Below are 15307 nucleotides of genomic sequence, written 5' to 3' on the forward strand. Positions count from 1 at the left end.
TTTAAATACAGTATTTACTTTTAATATTACCGATATGTCATCGAAAAGAAAACGTGTTGTATTATCATTAAAAGACAAATTAAAGTATTTGTTTCGATTATCCGGATTTTTCCTTATCCGGACTACCTTCATCCCCAATTAGTCCGGATAATCGAGGTTCTACTGTATATACATTTATCTGAAGAGGGACCATGCATTTTGGCTTGGGTATACATCTAAACAAATATAAATTGATATATTAATATTAACTAAGCTGTTAATGTATGATATGTCTATTATATGAAAATTATTATTGATTACAATTAAAATTTAAGAAAATTGAATAAAATTAGTAGTAATTAAATGTACTAAAAGCAATGTTAAAAAAAAAATTTGTAGCTTACTTAAGAAGGATCTGATATATTAACAATACAGTATATATGATTACATTTTGCTATATCCTTCTGTAAATATTCAAGCAGGGATATCTATCATGAGATAAGGAATGAGCTAGAAAAATGATGGAATATAAGTATATTTTGGAAATGTCAGATTTAATGCTAAATAATTTTTATTCCATGTGGAACAAAGTGTTATAGGCAATTTTTAGGAGTTCCAATGAAGTCTTCTTCTGCTAGAGAAATATAGCAGACAAGATAGTTAACACTTAGAAGGAACAGTAGTAGCAAAATATAAAGATAAAATTAAATACATAGTAAGGTATATTGATGATCTATTCATAATATGGAACGATGAGGAATGTGTTCAGGAGTTTGTTGAACAAATTAATGATAAAACCAGCATAATCTTAAAATTAGAAGATATAAATTATTTAGACATTACTATTTTCTAAGCAGAAAATTTGTATGCATATAAATCCAATGTATGATGGAATACTAGTCTTACAATGGATTACATGCATTGGAAATCAAATGATTAGGACAAGAATAAATTACCAGCTAACAGAAGTTTAGTAAGTTGAGAATTTGCCCATTCTACATTCTCAGCAGATAGAACAAGGGAAATAAATAGAATTATTGAACTAGCAAAACTACATAGTTTCCCAAAGAGAGTAATAGAAGCTGAAAACATCCCCAAATAAAGCATTTATAAGTTTGGTTTCCTAAATAAGCAGTGCTAAAAAGCTGAGTTAAAAACTAAAGAACAATATTTGTGTATTGTCCCATATAACTTTGTTGATCAAAACATGGCCTTGGAAACAAGGAACATTCCTTGTTTTCAAGGCTGAATTAGCTCCAATTGCAACCAGTGCCACCTTCTGGGATCACTGATTTGACATTGAATTATAGTTTAAAGCTTCTTGCATAATGTATGATGTCCTTTTTTTATATCCCCATTTTTATAATCTATCAGTGGTGTGCTATGACATTTTATGATAGGGAAGCTGTGTTTCCTTAAAAATTATAAACAAATGCTAGAAATGACCAAAATAAACAGTTTATTTATTTTAATTCTAAAATACATAATTGACACGAAACAAAGATATAAAAACTTGTTTTTGTTATTTTTTATAAACTAACTCTACTCGGCAATTTTTTCCACAAAGTTGTTAATTATTTTATTATAAAAATCACTTTTCATTGATTCCATCAAAGTATTTTAAAAGTTCTTTTTCTATTGAAAAGAATGCTAGTGACGGCAATCTTTCCTCCGACTGAGTCTTCCTTGTGAATGTATCAATTCGCTTCATGGTTGAAAAACTATGCTCAATAGACACACTTGTAGATGGTACCGTAAAAATTAATGATATTAAATCTTATAATTCTTTTAGTACATCTTTGTTCAGATCGTCATTAATTATATTTTTTATATTTAAGAGTGACTTGCCAATATAGTCTGGACACGAATATAAATATTGCAATTCACTATGTAATTTAGATAAATCAAAAAAATTCTCCATAAAATTTACTTAATTTAAAGAATTAAAATTTGCTTTGGAAAATTGTTTTTCATTATATTTAAAATTATTAATATCTAAAAGTGATAAAAATTCTAAAGATTTTATGTCTGAAAATATATCAATATAATTATAATTAAAAGAAAATTATAATTAAATATAGCTTTGTAAAGAAATGTATATAAAAATAACATTAAATATTCTTTACTTTCTTAATCTTAAAACAATTCACTTAGTCAAAAACTCCTTATGAGTGACTAATGGATGGAATCATTGGAAGTGTTATACAGTATTTTGGTGTGTAGCATCCACAAGCTAAATCGCAAGAGGTTGGTGCTCTGTAAAGTGCATGCACGTAATCTGGCTGCTTTACATGATTCAAATATTTTTGCCATGGAAGCTGTTCTGTATTCGACAATACAGCACTTCCATTGGGAATATGCATATACGAATTTATATTCGAATGTACAATAGCAATCTTATCATTGTTTTTTACATGTATAGAAATTTGTAATAAAATACATAATGCAGTTATAATAAAATATTAATTTTAAGTAATTCAAAGTACATTAAAATATGAAAATAATAACACAATATGTATTTATATTTTAGAAAATACAAGGGAAGTAGCACTTCCACAGCTTCCATGTATGGCACACCACTGTAGTCTATGGATGCCACTGATGGGTCATCTGGACAACCCATACAAGGAGGAATCTGGGGGGGGAATTGGGAAAGGAACATTCATTATTTCCCATAGTTCTTTTTCAAGTTTTTGAAGTTACTACTTATCAATATTTGATTATATGACATCATCAAGCAAAAGAATTTTTAATTCACTATATCAGGTTGGCAACCAATGGCACATGTGCCAAACGTGGCACATGGAATGATTTTCAGTGGCACTCTGATTGAATAGAAATGTAGTAAAAATCATATTATAATTATTAATTACACATTTAAATAGAAGTCATAGTTCAGTGAAGGCCATGGTATATTAAAAACAAATCTTTTGTTTGTGTACTTCTATTATAGTGCACATGTTTACACTCTGTGTCGCCATCTACGTGTTATGCAAGCTCTTCACGTGTAAGAACATAATTCAATTAACAATTTAACTTCAAAATTATACATTTTTGAAGTCTAATAACCAGGCTAATTTTGATAACATACATAATAAACTTGGTAGAATCATGTCAGCACTCAGAATAACACTATAACTTATGTTTTGCACAACACTGCTGAAAGGTGCACTATATTATTATATTGTTCGTTTTCACATATGTTGTATGAGTCATGAGTTATCTTAAGTTGTGTATGGTAACACATTTTCATCAATATTTCTCTAACATTTGATATTCTGCAAATAAGATATTTTAATTTAGCTCTTCTATTTCATATATGGTTTGCCAAAATTGGTTAGGGACATCAAATGTACTTCTCTTGTAAGCATTATTCCAACTTACATTAATGTTAGCTCTAAATATCCATTGTGTAAAACTATCAAGTAGACAAATATCATTTGTTAATATTTTTTTTATTTGCAGAATGGGCTAGAAGTCATGAATTTTTTGTTGTTTTGTAATAATGGAATTTGGGGTCTTCTTGGGGATTAGGAAAAGGGCAGCACAAACAAAAATGGAGCACATGCTCTAATGTATGGGCATCTTTACCCCCCATAGACATAATTCTAGACCTTTAGGATGAAGTTTAGACATATCCCATAGGTCAACATAGAGCTTTGTTGAAACATGCAGCAATGTTTGTAATTAGTGAACATCTCCTTGGCAGCCATTTGCATTTTTACATGTGTCAATGTTTCTTCCATTCTATTCTAAATTAATTAATTAAATATTATAATTATTAATTTTAATACGATATGGTGCAAAATGCCTCCTTTTAGTGCCAAATTTATTTGTAATTCATAGTTATTATTTACAAAATGTAGCCTGATTATTTATGGCAATTGTGGATGTCTATTTTTCATATGATTTCAGTGTGGTAAGTTCTAGAACTGAATTTAGGATGACTAAATGCTTTTTTCACAGATCTAGTGTACAAAATGGCAACCTATATATTGAATGAATTAATCTTGAAATGGTTAAATTTAAAGAACTGGTAAGGCTATCACAAAATTTAATCTAACTAAGGGCATAAAGCAATGAATAATACAGTTCAAGTGGGCTAATCACAAAAACACTAATGAACTATAACTTGTTTAATACTTGTATTCTGCACAGGGCCAGTTCTGGTAGGTGTGCAGTGCCTGCATGTACACAAGTGGTGAAATTTTTAGGATGTCTGATAGTGCACTTAAAAAAATAAAATTTAAATATAATTTTATATTATTTTAACATAGTGGTCAGTGATGAAATAGATTGATGTTTGGATGATGACTGATGTTAGAGCTGTGCATTTTATGGATATAAATACAGTAGAGCGTCGTTTATCCGAATCAATTGGGGACCAGGGTGGTTCGGATAACTTATTTTTCGGATAACGAATCATGTACGAAAAAATATATTAATTTATCCCATGTTGAAATTTCTCTCCGTTGCGTGTCACTTCGCGTTGAATTTTCGTCGATGTTAAGCCTAACGAAGACTATTGTATCGTTAAAAATTATTTTTTTATTTTGTACAAACAAAATAAATTTATTGAAAAATATAAAAACAATAAAAAATTATACTTCAGATGTTAATTTAGTATCAAAAATGTAAAATATTTGAGTAGCCCAAGAAATAGCCGATAGCGAAAATTTAAATTTGCCGACTAGAATGCTTTCGGATAACAGACGTTTCGGATAACCAGCTTTTGGATAAACGACGCTCTACTGTAATGCCAAAGTACATCTTAGGTGTTTTATATCAGAAAACTTAAAAGTGCGAGTAAAAGGTGATGGGAGATTCATCTGTTGAACCAGAGAAAAATTCAACAGTAGGAATTCCATAACCACTAAGATTGTTTCTTGTTTTAAATCATGAAAAAACTTGGAGTTTGTAAACTTTTAAAGTTTGCAAACTCCAAGCTATTTATTTATATCAATATTATTGGTCTGCAATTTGAAAAAAAATTGTAGATGTATAAATTTCCAATGTTGTCCATCTGTCTGTTTTTCATTAATCTTGAGAACAGAGTTAGATAGATGAAAGACAAGACTAGATATTGTGATGATGTAACAATGTTGGGCTGCAATTTTTAATCATATTTTTAATTTAAAATATATACTCTCCACCTCAAATTAGTACCATAGTGTCTTGCCCCTGTACATTATACTTTTCTGTTAGCAATGGAGTCATGCTAATCTGTTTTCAGGAGAAGTTTTAAATTGAGATAACATGACTTTAGGTTTTCATCAGAAATTCATATATAGTTAGTTAGGGACTCCTGACCGTAAGATTTCCATATCTGCTTTTATCTATCTAATTCCTTTCTAGAATTAAGAGATTAAGGAAAGACAGATGGACAACTGTGGGAATTCATAGGTCTACAATTTTTTCAAATTGCAGCTAAACAAAGGCACCTATTATCTATAGGGCAGCTTGATTTGAATAAAGTTAAAATAAATATATGGATTTTTTACCCGTCAACTATATGAAACTATCATAAAGCATACTATTAGGCTCTCGTGGATTTGCTTAGGTTTTGAATTTACTTGTGATCAGCATTAATAGGGGTGGCCAAATATCTGTCGCACTCAGGCAGCTAACAATTGAAAACGGCCCTGATTCTGTAGATAACAGTTTAGTATATGATTATATTCTTACTTATCTTTCATTTGATACCATGTTTAATTAAATTAATTAGTGATATCAAATATACTCTTGTAAGCTGTTAAGAAGTTCCAATCAGATTATTATAACAAGTTTATATATTAATTTTTAGTAAGTGCAGAAGCATAATAAAAAAAAATTGATATATGCAGTATGTTATAAGCTGTAATCAATAGCACAGATTTTCCAGAACACATTAGAAAAGTTACTATAGTTGGTATGATGAGAAATTGCACTTGATCAATACTAACTGGACCTGTTTCAGAGGAGATAGGATAACAGGATGAGGTAGTACTTTCTGTATCAAAACTTTACTGGTTTTTTTTTTTTTAAATCTTTTCAGGAGAAAATTTCAAGGTCCTTCAGAAAAAAGTCTTCATGGAAGTAAAAATATATCACCCCATCCAGCCTCTCTACTTTACCAGTTATTATCCAGGTTACAGAGGATTGATTTTTGTTTATATGAATGTACTTTTTGAGGAAAAATGACATATTATAACTCCATGGTTCCCAGTTAGTGGTACGTGTATCCCCAGGGGTACGTGAAATTGCATGAAGGGGTACGCGCTGCAATCTAAAATCGGTCAATTTAAAATTTAAATGCATGAGATGAAGCAATCAAAAAAATAATTGGTGGACCATCAAAAATTCGACAATTTACAACATGATGTCGAATGCACAAATTAGTTTATTTATAACTAAAAATATTCTCGAAATTTCATAAAAAAAATGCATTTGTGACAATACCTAAATGAAATTCTTACGCAAGAAACAAAAATTGTATAATTAACATTATTATCATGTCAGCGAAGCAGCAATAAAATATTTACTACCATTTTGCACAACATGCCTCTGTGAGAGAGGATTTTCGGTCATGACAAACATGAAAACTAAACATCGTCACCGACTTCAACTCGAAGATGACTTGAGACTGAAGCTGACCAAAAAAGCAACCAGATTTTATAAAGTTGTGCAAAGAAAATTGTGCACATTTGCCACATTAAAATTATTTTTGTCGTTTTTGAACACCATATAGTTCAGACACTCAACACAAGGCAATCTTCATTTTAAATTTATTCAATTTTTAGTTGTTGCATGTACCTGTTATTTTGTACATGTTTCGGGCTTGTGTAGGTTCCTTCTCAGCCAACTTAAGAAAAATTCCAAAAAATTGCCCAAGGACCTTCTACAATTTTTCGTAACAGATGATCAATTTTTAACTTTTTCTTCACTTTTTTTATACCACTCATTCAAAAGGTACTTTTACTATTCAGGTAACTTATAAAGATTGTGTTCCAAAGTATCTCTTGGTAAATAAACTACTCACAAGCATATATTCTTTACATAATTCTTGTTTATTATTCCGACATTATAGAAGTACAATACTGACGAATTTCTCAAATGCCCTTTTTTTTCGATGTGGTTGTTTTTGAGAGACCATATTGAAAAACAACGAGACCATTGGGCTATATAACAGCTATAATACTAATAATTATCAAACAATTTGACACTAGAGGGAGGTGTTAGGTGCCATCTTGTAATAAATTTAATAATTATAATTTTAATTAAATAATTTAGATTAAACTGGAAAAAAGAATCAGGGTTCAAACCTGCAGCTGTCACTTACATTGCGGATGTGTTGCCAATTACGCTATCTGGACCTCTCGTCTGATCTCGTCTTCTAGTATATATAACATTACACTATAACCATCATCTGTTACTGGTAATTTATTAGTTATATAGCCTGATGGCATATGGCAGTCGTTGGCTTTAGTAATATATGTATCGGGTTTTTGTAGAGTTGTTTACTCAGTAGTCAATCACATAACCACGTGATTATTTATGGCAGTCAACAACTAGGTTTTCATATATTGAGAGCCTCATAAATGTGAAACAATAATGAGCTCAGTAATAGGCATTTTGTAGAAAACATGCACCTGAAATGCAGAGCCCTTGTTATCTTCTAAAGACTAGACAATACCTCATTATGCAGTCAGTTACCAGAAGGTGTGTTGAGCACTTACAGTCGACCCCCCCCCCTATAACATGGTAGATACGTTCTGTTCTTTATGAATCAATTTTGTACGAGTCCTTGCCAATCACAGCCTGACACGTGTGAAGTTTACGGACTACGACTGTTTGAAAGGTTTTCTTCCATAAAATTAATAGATTCTAGACTAATTTGACTCAACATTTCCAAAATATGTATAATTTTTTTGGGAATAATCTGTATAAACTATGCTATAAACAAAAAATTGTAGGATTACTTACAGAGTGTGCACAATTCGACGTCACCATTGCTCAAGCTTGTCTTCGTCGCGGAACAGCGCACCAAACAGCAGGCGATTTCTGATAAGTTAATTTTTTGCGAAAACTTTGCTGAACTTTGGAGACATCATTAATATAAATAATCTTTATGGCCGTTGAATAAGAAATGTTTCTTTCACAAGAAATGTATAAAATTACAGTACTGTATTAGACTTACGGTACCTAATTTACATACTGTACAGACAATAGTAAACAACTTACTCACCTAAACTCTCCATAGCGTGGCGCTGGACGGCAGAAAGTATATATATAATTATAATAAAGTTACAATAAATTAAGTTAATATATAATTATATATACAGTACCTAATTTATATATAATTAATATATAATTATATGTACAGTACCTAATTTATATATAATACTGTACAGACGATAGTAAACTCAATTTACCCGCCTAAACTCTCTGTAGCATGGCGCTGGATGGCAGAAAGTAGTTCGGCTGGCCGATGATGTTTTACCGAATTATAGGAGTTTTTTTTACCAGGTTTGTACAGATACCGTCGCAATTTTTTCGCCGCCTTATAGGAATCGTAATTATAGGAACCCGTGTTATAGGGGGTGTCTACTGTATTTTTCCCATCACTAAGAGTGAAGAAACATGTTGTTCTTGGTATCATACCTCAAAAGAACCTCCAGGTATACAGTGACAAATTCATGGGTAAATGTAAACAAATGTTTTCGGGTTTCTCCTGAGTTCTGCATCAGGTTTTAATGGAATGCCTTAAATGGAATGTAAGGAAAGCAGAAAACCTGAAGCAGAGCTCAGTTTGCATGATTTTTAAATATTTTTCATTCAGCATTAGTTGCAGCAAATATTGTATATATATTTTTGTAATCTATACTAATATTATAAAGAAGTAATGTTTGTCTATACTAATATTATAAAGAGTTTGTAAGTTTGTTTGTAAGTTTGTTTGCAGCAGGTAATCTCCAAAACTACTCATCCGATATCAAAAATTCTTTCACCAATATTTAGAATGGAACCTCAGGGTGGACACAGGCTGTATATTATTTCGTTAAACATTCACATAAATTAAAATATATAATCTAGGTTAAGGCTTTTATGTCCAACAGATGGCACTACGAGTATGATGCCCTAAGTTTGCTTTTCTGTGAGGCATTATGCTTTTCTGTGAAAATGAACTAAAGCGGATCATCTTCTATCTATCTATATAAATAAAAATGTAATGTTCGTTTGTTCCTACCGATTCCTTTGAAATTTTGACACAACGCTGCATTCGAATACGCACGTGTTTTTATATAATATACGTGTCGAAATTCCCCCCACTGAAGGGAGATGGTTAGGATTAAGGCTTACGGTAAAGAACTCTGCTTCTATTTATACTATTTTGGATGCGGGTTTTTGCGTTTTTTATTGCGTTTTAATAGGGTACGTCAACAGAATGTACACTAAGAAGGGATTTTTCGATATTCCCTGCGGGGAGAGGGACAGAATTAAGGCTTACCATGAAGAACTTGGCTTCTCTTATATTATTTTAGATGCGGGTTTTTGCATGTTTGATTGCGTTTTAATAGGGTACGTCAAGAGAATGTACACTAAGAAGAAATTTTTTGAAAAATTCCCCCCACAGGGGTAGTGTTATACATTTATAATAGATACATTTTGAGCCACAACAACGCGTGGCGGGGTCTGCTAGTAGTATATATTTTACTTCTTATATCATAAATGAATTGCTTAACTTTGTGATTATTTTCATTAAATTGTTTTGTGTAGTAATGTGGGCTTTTGATTCCTACAGGGCATAAGACAAATTCTTCTAACTTACTATTTCAGAAGGTTCTGTATATAGTAGAAAGATTTAGTTTTTTAAAGGTTTTAAGGAAAGGCATACTAATTTTCATTATTACAGTATATTAACTACAGTTGACCCCCCCCCTATAACACAGGTTAATATAGTTCGGATTCCTATATGATGGCAAAAAAATTGCGACAGTATTTGTACAAACACGCTAAAAAAAACTTGTATAATTCGGTAAAACGTCATTGCCACCTCGTGTTGCGGCAGGATTGGTCGAATCTAGACCAATAGTGGATATTGTACAAACCGTTGAGTTTAAACAAGCAGTGGACCTACTAAAAACCATTTATTATTTAACATCCATAAAAATTATATTTATATTAATGATGTCTCCAAAGTTCAGTGAATTTTTCGCAAAAAAAATAATTTATCAGGAAGCATGCGAGTGCCATTCAATGCACCGCTCCACGATGAAAACAAGCTTAAGCAATGGCGTCGTCGAACGGTGCACACTCGGTAAGTAATCTAACAATTNATTTGGGTCTCTAATTAATAAAAAATGACAAAACATCATTTTAAAGTGCATTTTTATTTGACTAGTATATTTATAAATAATATGTAGCCCAAAAAGTAGCCAATGCGCCAAATGATATTTTATGCCAAATTAAAAAAGGGCAGACAACTTTGGCGCAAAGTAGCCAAATCATGCAACACTGGAAGGAATACTAAATAAAGCTGGAGTTGGGACTCAAAGGATTATAAACCCAAATTTGGGGAAAGGAGAGAAAGGACAAAAGATAAAAAAGTGAGGAAGGTTGGAAAATTATTGATCCATATTTGCATAACAGAAAGTCTATTTAATCTTTTTCACTACTTTTTATCTTTTGGCCTTCCTTTCCTTTTCCTGAATTTGGGTCTATAATTCTTTGAGTCTCAACTTTAGCTTTATTTAGTATTTCTTCCTCATTCACACATTTCAAAGTATTTGAAAATATTTTCTTTACACTCAAAAATAAAATATATATAAAGGTTTACGGGTTTGTGAAACTTTTTTTTTTTAGTTTATACCATTGAAATAAATAAATAAAATTAAATTTAAAAGTTTGTTAGTTTTTTACACGTTTATTGGGCCGCATGCGGGCCGTGGGTTGGACACCCCTGATCTAAAGTATTATATAAATGAAAATAATTGATTTTCTAAGTTAATTATTGAAGTTATAACAAAATTAATATGTATAATTTTATAATTGTTATTATTAATTAAGATTTTTTTTCTTTTTAGTTCAGCTGCAAACAACTAGAAAGACTATCAAAAAGAGCTGAAAAAGATGAAAAAATTCAAAGAAATAAATTGAAAAAGGTAATTACATGTACAAGGTAGGCTCCAGAAGTTTCCAGCCTACCTATATTTTAGATATGATAGGAATAAAATAATGATAGCATCAGATAGCACTGTCTGTTTATGGATTAATAAAGCAGTTTTTCCTACCAATTTGCATAAGTCACTTGGGAACATTCATTTTAGTTACGCTTGTAGAATTAATTTGTATCATGCTCACTCTTGCAGGACAATGTGCCAGTGCACACAGCTGCCATTGCAAAGGCTGCTGCAAAGGTGTGTGGGTTTGAGGAGCTTGACCAACCACCTTACAGCTGGACCTGACTCCTAGTGATTATCATCTGTTTCCAAAACTCAAAAAAGATGTTTTAAAAAGTGGTGAAGAGTTGCAGAAGGTAGTTTGAGCATTTTGCTGACAAACCTGTGGACTATTTTTTCAAGGGTATTGAAATGTTAATTCCAAGATGTAATAAGTGTATTGAACTACAAGGAGACTATACTGAAAAATGACATCCTTATTTTATAACTTCTAAAATATAATTAGGCTGAAAACTTTTGGCACTTACCATGTATATTTCTATACATATTTGCAATTTCAATGAACCATAGAAATAAATTTAAAATAACATGTTTTTGTGTATGCTATTTTAAATTACTTGAAAAAAGATGAAAGTATAGTGAATGCAGATTGTATTAGTCGATAATAGTCTGTTGTATTATGGACTAATACAATGCTACTTTTCAGGTTTGATATTTTCTGTTAAGAAGAATTAATGTTTACCTTGAATATAAGTTCATTATTAAAATTTACCAGTACAAAATCTATTAAATTAAAATACTACTAAATTAATAATGACAAATTAAACTTAGTGCTATTAAACTATTTCACTTTGTCAAATTTTTTTAAACAACATATTATGTCTTGATTGCTAGGATTGCATTTAAAAATATTCAGTTTTTTTGTAAAAGTAAACAAATTATGATTATTTTGGAATGTGCAAAGATTAGAAAAGATCTATGAATGGATGTCTCTTTGATCTGAATGACTATTAAGTTCAATAGACTATCATTACAGCTTTCAGCATATGATATGAGAAAATGCATTTTCTGCATAATATTTAATGCATATGAGAAAACAATAAAAGAAGTGTCTAACCTGAAAGCTGTAATGATAGTCTACCAAACTTAATAGTCATTCGGATTAAAGAGACATACATTCATAGAACGTAATAACAGCTACCATAAGTGATATTTAGATTAGAAAAGATGCTTACATTTTTTACAATTTCTAGTGATGTCTATGATGATTAGTCTTCTTCCAAAAATTATATTATTTTTCAGTGAGAAAGTAATGAAAATATAACCAAGAAAACTACTCCTGCCCCCTGAAATGGTTTATAGAAACTAAATTAACTAAGATATTAAGAAAGCTGAGTGAATTAAAACAATAATAAAATCAGAACATGCTGTTCAAAATCTACCACTAAAACATTAACTCATTTTCATTAAGATGCAAGATTAGTTTACTTTGATTAGTATTCTCTAGTAGCAGAGGATATTTAATTTAAATTTAGGAAGTCAGTATTTTAAATTATTATGATTATTTGTACATATTATTAGGAGGTAATTTTTTTGTTTTGCATTGCTTTCTTCTTAATTATACTCTGAAGCAACTTGATGAAAATTTAAGAATTTTTATAAACATTTTTGTGTTTGTTATGTGAATTATTTCTGTCAAAATCATCTTGATTTTGTTACCAAAAAACAAACTTTATTTTGAAATCTAAAAAATATTCTGATATTTTGAATTTTAACCAAATATATAATCTACATATGAAAGATAATGAAGAATAATTTATTTAGTAAAGACTTCATTAGTAATATTCTGACTGATATTTTTTATACAGTTTTTAGGACCCAATTCAAATACACATTTTTTGCTCCAATCCTTAGCTATTTTTGCCATATTTCACTCCATATGCTAAATAATAATTATAAGTGGTAACATAGATAGAACTATTTTTCTCATTTTTTGATAAAGAACAACTGACTGCAGTAACCTATACCACATTTTATATCTGTTATAGGAACCATTACAAACATGGGTATCATAATCATATTAGAGAAGAATATCATAAGAATTCATATGATTATGATAACAGTTCATTAGTAGTATTTCTATAAGTGGCTTTTTTAAACTGCAGGTTGTTACTTTTTCTGGATATGTGTATGAGATAATTTTTTTTGACTGTTTAAATATTATTATTATTTTTTTCCATTGGAAACTGAGTTTTTTGAACTGAAATTTCAATAAAAATGTACTAATGTTAAGTTTAAATGTATAATTACATATCTATGTATATAAGCCATTGATCCCACTGTTTGTATATCTATAATCTGTAATCTGTCACGGAATGCCTAGAACACCCGCTAGGGGGCGTCCCGGGCTATCTCATATATATATATTTGGTTGAAAATTTGAAATGCCTAAATGTTTTTTGTTTTTATATTTATCAATGCAGTATAAATGAATTTTGTTTTCTTAATTATTTGAGCTGTACCTAAAGTTTGGTTAGAGTATAGATGAGAAAATGAGATGACTTAATACCTTAAATCAAATACACTGAATGAATTTTTCATAGAGTTGTGAGAACTCATTTTGAAAATTCAAAAGGTGCTAACAATGGAAAAGGCTAAAAACACTGTTGTACAGTCAATCTCCATTTAATTTATTATTCAAAAATTTTAGTTTATCATTAAAAGGTATTGCTTGACTATCGAAAGCTTTTACTTTAGCTTTTATGTTCAGTTTACCAATATAATTATGAGGCGTGCCCGGAAAGTAAGTACCGCTTTGGAAAAACTCACATAAAAAATCTTTTTTTCAAAAGAAAATTTATTTTTACATGAAAGAGCATGTTGGAAACTATTTTTCTACATAGTTACCACCATTGTTCAGACATTTGTCATATCGGGAAACTAACTTGTCTATACCCTCTTCAAAGAAATATGCCGCCAGTGAAGACAGCCACTGCTGAACATTGATTTGTGACAATCTCATGCAAAACAGTTTTTGAAATTTGTGGAAACTCATCACAAAGCAATCTTATTGTGAACTGTCTGTTTTCAAGAATTTTCTCATTCACTTTTGCAACCAAACCATCATTGACAACAGAAGGCCGGCCACTCCGTGCTTTGTCATGAACATTGGTGCATCCAGCATTGAATTGTCGAACCCACTTTCTCGCTATTCCATCACTCATTACATTTTCACCATAGATCTCTACAAGTTGACGATGAATTTCAACTGGCTTAACATTCTTTGCGTTCAAAAACTGTATTACAGAACGTGCTTTACAGTCGGCGGGATTGGTAATTGTCTTAAACATTTTGAATGCTCACTAACACATGGAAAAACAACACAATCTGGCTCTAATGGCATCACTGGACTGACAATCAACCAGAGACACGTGTAATCAGATGCTGAACTGCAATACTACCACTGCGGTGGCGGTAAAACGAAACGGTACTTACTTTCCGGACACGCCTCGTATTACTCTATTTTTATTTGTAATATTAAAATTTTTCAGGCATTAATGCAACAAAACCTTGAAGGTGCTAAAATTTATGCAGAGAATGCTATTAGAAAGAAGAATGAGAGTTTAAATTATTTACGAATGGCTTCTAAAATAGATGCTGTATCTTCTAAAGTACAAAGTGCTGTTGCTATGAAAGGAGTAAGTAAAAGATCATTTATTCATAATAACTTTTTATGTAAATATTACTGCAAATTGTAGGGATAAAAATGAATGTATGTATTGTTTTAAGCATTATTTACTAATGAAAATGAAATTATCACAGTACCTGTTCAAACTACAGTAGAGCGTCGATTATCCGAAAGTCAATCATCCGAAAGAATTCCTGTCGGCAAATTTAAATTTTCACCAGTGCTGTGGCGCTGCAATCTTTGGCTATGTCTTGGGCTACTCAAATATTTTACGTTTTTGATACTAAATTAACTTTTGAAGTATAATTTTTTATTGTTTTTATATTTTTCAATATATTTATTTTGTTTGTACAAAATAAAAAAATAATTTTTAACGATACAATAGTCTTCGTTAGGCTTAACATCGACGAAAATTCAACGCGAAGCGACACGCAACGGAGAAAAATTTCAACACGGGATAAATTAATATATTTTTTCGTAC

The 15307-nt window shown here is 30.6% G+C and overlaps 1 protein-coding gene across 1 annotated transcript in view; it reads left to right on the forward strand.

Moving 5' to 3' along the window:
* Window positions 1–15307, forward strand: part of LOC111627815 (charged multivesicular body protein 1a-like) — a 38330-nt gene that overhangs the window by 3292 nt on the left and 19731 nt on the right. The window contains exons 2-3 of the mRNA XM_023371464.1: window positions 11043–11120; window positions 14690–14836. Of these exons, the coding sequence (XP_023227232.1) occupies window positions 11043–11120; window positions 14690–14836 (225 nt within the window). The remainder of the gene's footprint in view (window positions 1–11042; window positions 11121–14689; window positions 14837–15307) is intronic.

Source organism: Centruroides sculpturatus, unplaced genomic scaffold, assembly GCF_000671375.1.
Source record: "Centruroides sculpturatus isolate CEXI.00-Female unplaced genomic scaffold, Cexi_2.0 scaffold377, whole genome shotgun sequence".
Lineage (NCBI taxonomy): Eukaryota > Metazoa > Arthropoda > Arachnida > Scorpiones > Buthidae > Centruroides > Centruroides sculpturatus.